General features: G+C 36.5%; 1 protein-coding gene across 1 annotated transcript; it reads right to left on the minus strand.

The window, feature by feature from the left end:
* Nucleotides 1–323: 323 nt before the first annotated feature.
* LOC149156339 (cyclin-B2-2-like) lies at nt 324–5,665 on the minus strand. Its single transcript, XM_089444729.1, has 17 exons — nt 5,529–5,665; nt 5,333–5,390; nt 4,800–5,054; nt 4,494–4,598; nt 4,307–4,396; nt 4,038–4,199; nt 3,851–3,910; nt 3,657–3,755; nt 3,292–3,470; nt 2,742–3,000; nt 2,372–2,488; nt 2,210–2,299; nt 1,934–2,095; nt 1,675–1,734; nt 1,482–1,580; nt 1,114–1,292; nt 324–669 (listed from the first exon to the last, which is right to left on the minus strand). The coding sequence occupies exons 1-17, from the start codon at nt 5,663–5,665 to the stop codon at nt 513–515; spliced, it is 2,268 nt and encodes a 755-aa protein (XP_089300855.1). The 3' UTR covers nt 324–512.
* Between the last annotated feature and the right edge of the window lie 1,778 nt (nt 5,666–7,443).

Consider the following 7,443-nt stretch of genomic DNA (forward strand, 5'->3'; position numbering starts at 1 on the left):
GGCATAGAATAATGCCTTGACGCCAACCTTATAATTAAAAGTAATCTGCAGGAGGCCAGGGGCCTGTACCGGGATCTTGTTCCAAGTTAAAATGCAGCAAATATTGTATTCAAGTTTCCTTCATGCTTCTTGATTTTAAAAATTCACAATGGTTAGGAAAGGTTGAAGGAGTGGCCTAATACCAACATAAAATGCAGGAAAAATTGCATCCAAGTTTCATTCATGCTTCTTGATCTTTGAAAATTCACATTGGTTAGAAAAAGTTGAAGCAGCGAGCTAATTCCACTTCAACTCTGGACCCGCGCAAATTGACATTTAAACTGCTGGTCGATTGGCCCCTCTACTTTTATACAGAGATGAAAAACTCAACTAGACGTTAACATACATTTTGTCAAGGGCTATTTACAGGAACATAACTCAAAACAGCACCATCAAAACTGGGTTTCCACCCAAATTGAAGAATGGGCCACCTTCAATTAGACTCCAAAAGTAAATCTGGTGCACATTATTCATCAGTTGTTGGAACTGCAACTGTCTTCAGCAGATAACTTGGCAGGGCTTAAAAAAGCAACATAGTCAAAAAATGGATCTGAATACTTCTTATGAACAGCTCTCAGCTTATTTCCTCCCGCATTTAGGTGAAAATCAACCATGAAATACGCACATTCCCTGGAACAATGCACATAAATGTTATTACTTCAATGTACAGAGTTAACAAAATGTGCGTACGCTTCCAGACACTTAGTATGCGCGTTAGTATTAGATAAAGATTCAATTCAGACAGGGTGTTAGTAACTGAGTTCCAACATATAGTTGATGAAGACACAATGTTCTGGCCGTAGCTGATCAACAATGCCTGCCTGTAATTGATGGAGAAATCTAAAATGTCCAGGAACTTAGTATGCGCGTTAGTATTAGATAAAGATTCAATTCAGACAGGGTGTTAGTAACTGAGTTCCAACATATAGTTGATGAAGACACAATGTTCTGGCCGTAGCTGATCAACAATGCCTGCCTGTAATTGATGGAGAAATCTAAAATGTCCAGGAGTAGGATTTCTCTAGAAGGATAAAATCACTAAAAGCATGATGTTTTAAAAATGGTAAGGCTTACTTCAGGTCTGCTTCAGAGTAGCCTGTATGAAGGGTAAGTGTTTTGTTCCAACATGGATCCTTCCTCAAAGTGCATCGAGCAGTGTAGACAGTAGCAGCAGCAAGCATTGATGGACTGTACTTGCTCATTATGTACTGAAGCAAACACAGTTCAACCAAGAAGAATGCCAGATTTTCCATCTGAATCATTTTGATAATAGATAGTATGACTTGTCAGTACAGCGGATTATTATTAGGAATACAATGAAGAAAAGTAATTTAAAACATGAAGAATGCTAGATTTTATGAGGCATTTTTGAAAGAAGATTTGATCAATGCCACACAGGCTGCTTTCAACAATATAAAAAGTGGTGTGATTCAAAACTTCACCACTTTGTCGGAACCAGCTGCCTTTAGAAACCTGAGGAGAAATACATATGGAGTGGGAACTGTAAGCTTAAAGTTCAGCTGCTTTAATATCGCAGACTCCTGCGAAGAGTTATTTTCAATTGATCAGTGAATCTGAATGTTTGGAGACTATGTTGCAATCAATGACAAAGAATTATCAGTTACAGCTAATTACCATGGCCACTATCTGTTCTGACATGCATTCATTTGGGAAGATGTGGATGAAGTCATTGACCTGTAGCCAAGTATAAACCAACTCTTATCAATATTGTGTTACCCATTATAATATAACTTTCGCGCTGATTCCAGCATAAAGCCTAATCTTCTGTAGGAGTAGAGATTGCTGGTGCATGTACTTTTCAACAGCCAACAAAGTGTTCTTTTAATTAGATATATACACATCCTTCCTTACAGATGTCAGCAAGTCATCCTACCCGTGGAGGACAGACTTCTTCATATTTGCTAGCTATAAACATTGCAGCGATAGCCAGTAATGGCAAATTCTTCCTTGCAATACTCTGAACAGAAAGGTATCTGTCAATGATGTTCACAGTGAGATACAACGTCTCTGGCATTAGTTCCAATTCCAGATGCACCTGAAAATTTTAAGATTTTGATTTCAGGCCTAAGAGATAGACCATATAAATCTCTTTTAGATCTAAGTTTGACAGCAAATGGAAGTTGGAACTAGCATAGGAACAAAGTTGTACCTCAATCAACCAATCAATCACGATTGCCCTCATCTTTGCATTGATTTTAACCTGGCTTCTCATATAATCTGGAGGTACGCAACTCATGTCCTGGGCATACATGAATACCAAATTTTAGTTAAGGAAACTAAAACTTTACCTTCACACTCACAAGAAACATACCTCAATTGTCCTGTAAAATTTGTATATATCTTCAATGTATTCAACAACTGCCAATTGGTTTTCAATGTTTCCATCATCAATGCTGGGGAGCACCTGATGGGAATCCCTGAATGCATCCTGAAATACCCTTATCAAGATTATTAATCATTTTCAGCCAACTTACATCATAAATAAACACAACACTAACTTGAGGCTATCAAGATAACTAATCATTTTCATCCAACTTACAACATGATTAAACACAAAGCTATCTTAAGGTTATAAAACTTGCTAGTAATTTGGAGTGGACATGGATACTCTTTGGTTTGTGTATATTTGTTGAACCAGTACCAATTACCAAACAAGAAAAGTATAAGAGAGTGACACAGACCTCACTTTGAGCTGTTAGCATTGCAGTCAATGATGGTGCAGTGTGTTTCCTTCCCCCTTCTTGTGCACTTGAGTCTATGTTATCACTGATACAAATGGCAGCGTAATTGCTGGTGGTGCAACTGTCATCATCAGGTAAGTTGGCAGGGCTTAAAAAAGCAACATAGCCAAAACTTTGATCTGAATACTTCTCATGAACAACTCTCAGTTCATTTCCTCCTGCACTTAAGTGGAAGTCAACCATGAAGTGTGCACATTCCCTGGAACAAGTAAATCAAATGTTATTCCTTAACAATGTACAGGGTTAACTAAATGTGCACACACCCCAGACAGTTTGATGTGCATATTTGTCAATCTTTCCCATCTGCAGAATTAGATACAATTTCAGACAGGTTGCCAGTAAATTACTGCTGTAGAAGGTCCACTAGGTTTTGGATATATAATCTAAAGATTACGTAATTCATGGAAATTCCTAGTATATTTAAGAGTAAGTATCCTTTCTAAAGTTAAACTCATTAAAAGCATGGCGCCTTGAGAACTAGAAGACTTACTTGAGATCTTCTTTTTCGTAGCCTGTGTGAAGAGCAAGTGTTTTACTCCAACATGGATCTTTCTTCAAAGTGCATTGAGCAGTGTAGACAGCAGCAGCAGCAAGGATTGATGGACTGTATTTGATCATTTTGTAATGAACCAAACACAGCTCAACCAAGTAGAATGCTAGATTTTCCATCTGAACCATTGCATAATAAATTTTAATTTTTAACCGTACAGGAGAGGATTATTAGGAAATACAATGAAGAAAAGACATTTAAACCAAAATCTCAATTTTCCAGAAGCATTTTGAAAGTCAATTTGATCAATACATCAGAAGATTATTCTGACAATACAAAAGAAACAGTGGAGTTCATCACTTTACCACTCTGTCAGGACCAGCTGCCTTGAGAAACCTGACAAGGAATACATATGGAGTGGGAACGGTAAGATTGAAATTCAGTCGATTTAATATTGTATGCTCCTGCCAAGTATTATTATCAATGTATCAGTCACACTGAATCTTTGAAATCTATTGTAATTTAATGAAACAGAAAGACATCAGTTAAAGATAATTACCATGGCCACTATCATTTTGGATGTGTATTGGTATCCTGAGATGCGGATCAATTCATTGACCTGTAGCCAAATATGAATTGATTCTTATTATGTCAATATTCAAGATCCAACGAGGTATTCTATCAATTAGATATATACAAAAGGTTTCCTTACACTAATGCTTATGGATGTCAGTAAGTCATCCTACCTGAGGAGTGCAGGTATCTTGAAATTTGCAAGCTATAAACATCGCAGCGATACCCACTAATTGTAATTCCCACTTTCTAGCAATATAAATAGAAAGGTATCTATCCATAATGTTTACAGTGAGATACAATGTTTCTGGCATTAGTTCACATTTGTGATGCACCTGCAAAATTTAATATTTCGAAGTAAAGCCTAAGAAATTGCCCACATAAAGTTCTTCTAAATCCAAGATTGACAGCAAACGAAATTAGGATAGGAACTAAATTGTACCTGTATCAGCCAATCAATCAGGGTTGCCCTCATTTTCTCATTGATTTCATCCTGTCTTTTCATATAATCTAGAGGTACACTGCTCATGTTCTGGACATATGGGACTGCCCATGATTACTAAATGAAAATTAAAAATTTACCTTCACATTCACACAAATCTAAATCTTTCATTGATAGAGAAACATACCTCAATCTTCTTATAGGACTTGTATATGTCTCCAACATATTCCGCAACTGCCAATTGGTTTTCAAGGTCTCCATCATCAATGCTGGGGAGAACCTCTTGCACGTCCTGGAATACCCCCACCAAAATTATTAATCATTTTTATCCAAACTACATCATAGATAAACAGAAATCGATCTTACAGCTATAAACCTCTTAGTAATTGGGCGTGGATGTGGGTACTTTTGGCTTATATATATTTGGATTTGAGCCAGTACATAAACCAAGAAAAGAATCAGAAAACTAATAAACTTAATCAATAAGACATACCTCACTTCGAGCTGTTAGCACCGCAGTCTGTGACTGTGCTATGGGTTTCATTGCTTTGAGTTGGCTAGATGTTTGTAATCCCCCATCTTGTGCACTTGAGTCTACGCTATCACCGATAGAAACGACATTATCCTTCTTCCTAGCAGTGTCATTCTCAGCCTTCCTTCTGACAATCCGCCTCTGTTTGTTTCCCCGGACTGCCTTTGCCTCTGCTTTGGCTCCTGCCTTAACAACAATATCATCTGCTTGGAATTGCTGGAATCAAAATGGGAAAATTAAAGAGTGAGATTCCATGCTTGGGCTCACAGAAAATAGAGAACAGAATGAGTCCCGGAAATGAAAACAACAAATTAAACATGCCCAGAAAAGCAGAATACTAGGCAGGAAGATCGAAAAAGCAGGTGGCTGAAAACAGAGGTTTTGCCTGGTTGCTAGTTCAATTCCCCAGGAGATTGTTCTTTATAAACGGTAGACCCAGTTCTCTACAAAAAAACAATAATTCAGCTTGCTTAATTGACTCTGATTAAACTTACCTGAGTGCTGGGATTGGCTCCCTTGTTGGCATTGACAACCAAGTTTACTCTAGACCTCCTGAAACAGTAGTCAATCCAATAGTGTAGGACTTGACATTAGAAGCAGAGGCCACCAAATAGAAAGAAACAAAAACCCAGCAGCAGATTGATTCAATTTATACATCTAAAGGATAATAAATAACATAAAACAACATACTCCATCACCGCATCTTTGTTGATATTGCATTTGGGGTTCCGAGCTCCCACCACATTGCCAATGTCTCCTAAGGCCTTCCTATTTTTGTTGCCTTGCTGTGCTTTTTGATTAGGTGCAACCATTGCAAGGTCTGCCATTTTGCGCGCACATATCATAGAAAATAAATAAATAAAATAAAATCTAGTTTAAATACTTATAAACACAAGATGTTTTCAATATACCCACATACCTTTTACTGCACCAGCTGGCTTGGGAACAGCGCACCTGTTCTCCATCTCACCGCGGTACTGTTTCTACAGCCAGAAGTACCAAAAACAAAATCATAAATGGTCTATATTTCCTATTGCGAAGGGTATTTAGCAGATCCAATTATGGGTTACCCTGGCAAAATTTTTATTTAGGAGTGCTGCAATTTGGTAATGTAGACTGTTTGGCAGATCAGAGAGCTGATATTAAGTACAACAAGAACACGTTTATGCTCCGTTTACTGATACCTGAGTTTTTCCAAAGACTGTCGCCCGTATCAGACTGATTATGCCCTACGTTCCAAAACGAAAATCTCCGGTATTAGAAAATCAGATGGTTGTTTAGTGATCTCAGTTACAAAGTAATTGCACATAGGATGCAAAATGTACTAGGCCTGACTAGATGTTTAACCGCTTAGCACGCCTCTAATTTGAATCTCTAATAACATCATATCCATTCAAGTTCAGACTCCAAATTCAATAACTTCTGGCAAATTTTGCAGAGAGACACAAGGAATCTAGAATATCCATAATAAATCCAATAGCAGCTTTGTTCATGGCATGGAGCCAACCTGTGCTAAAGAAAAGGAAGCACTGACTGAGATTAAGTATAGAGACGTAGCTTGCAAGAGAAATGAAGGATTGATTTTGGATTGGAAATTCCAACGGGCATAACAGTCATTTACTTTCCATTTCCATGTTTCACGCAGTTCTTAACGGACAAGGCATGTTTATTTTTAAGATTAAGGGAATTTTTCCATTTCCATGTTTCAGGCAGTTCTTAACGGACAAGGTAGGTTTATTTTCAAGATTAAGGGAATGTTTTTTTTGGAAGAATAATATTAATTTGAGAGTTAGAATACTTGCGGCAAATGCAAGAAAAAAATTGGTTTAACTATTTAAATATGCATATAGATCAATAGGCTAGACCCATATTGTTTCTATAAATAAAACAAACAATTTCTTTAGTGAAAATTTTTAGGAAAATAAAGAGTAATTAATATATTTTAAAATATTATATATAGATTTTAATATATATAGTATTACTATATATATTAATCACTGGTTTGAAATCCATTGGTAATTCCACCTGTCTAATTTACTCAAAAAAATATAATTGAAAAATCGTTTAAAGACAACTAATATTTAAGTGTGGGTTTCTCTTCTTGTTGTTATGTTTAAAGCTACTATTTAATTTTTACATTCGCTATTTTTTGATATCCATTCACTTGCTTTATTGTGTGCGACATTATCTTTTGTGCTTTACAATTAGCCATATTGTAACAAGGGTAATTTTTGTGATGTAACGTAGTCCATGCCACTATCTCTATTTAATTGAGTTTTTTTGTGTAGTTTTTCTGGGTAATTGCGTATTCGTTTTCCAATAATAAAATAAAATAAATAGTTTTGCACAATGAGCTAAGTTCTGCACATTCGTTTTCCAATAATAAAATAAAATAAATAGCTTTGCACAATGAGCTAAGTTCTGCACAATAGGCTACAAGCTTTGCACAATGAGCTAAGTTCCACACAATAGGATATATATTCTGCACAATGAGCTAAGTTCCACTCAATAGGATATAAGCTTCACACAATGAGCTAAGTTCCACATAATAGCTTTGCACAATGAGCTAAGTTCCACACAATAGGATATATATTCTGCACAATGA

The sequence above is a fragment of the Pinus tabuliformis genome, chromosome 9, assembly GCF_031772625.1.
Source record: "Pinus tabuliformis cultivar Carrire ecotype Pingquan chromosome 9, CPIR1, whole genome shotgun sequence".
Classification (NCBI taxonomy): Eukaryota; Viridiplantae; Streptophyta; class Pinopsida; order Pinales; family Pinaceae; genus Pinus; species Pinus tabuliformis.

What these genes read in the sequence shown, in the direction of transcription:
- LOC149156339 (XM_089444729.1), bottom strand. Translation starts at nt 5,665, where the DNA reads ATGGCAGACCTTGCAATGGTTGCACCTAATCAAAAAGCACAGCAAGGC. An exon ending in AGTCCTATAAGAAGATTGAG is followed by an intron (nt 4,397 to 4,493) that starts GTATGTTTCTCT and finishes CCATATGTCCAG; the next exon opens with AACATGAGCAGTGTACCTCT. An exon ending in CCAAAATGATAGTGGCCATG is followed by an intron (nt 3,756 to 3,850) that starts GTAATTATCTTT and finishes AATACTTGGCAG; the next exon opens with GAGCATACAATATTAAATCG.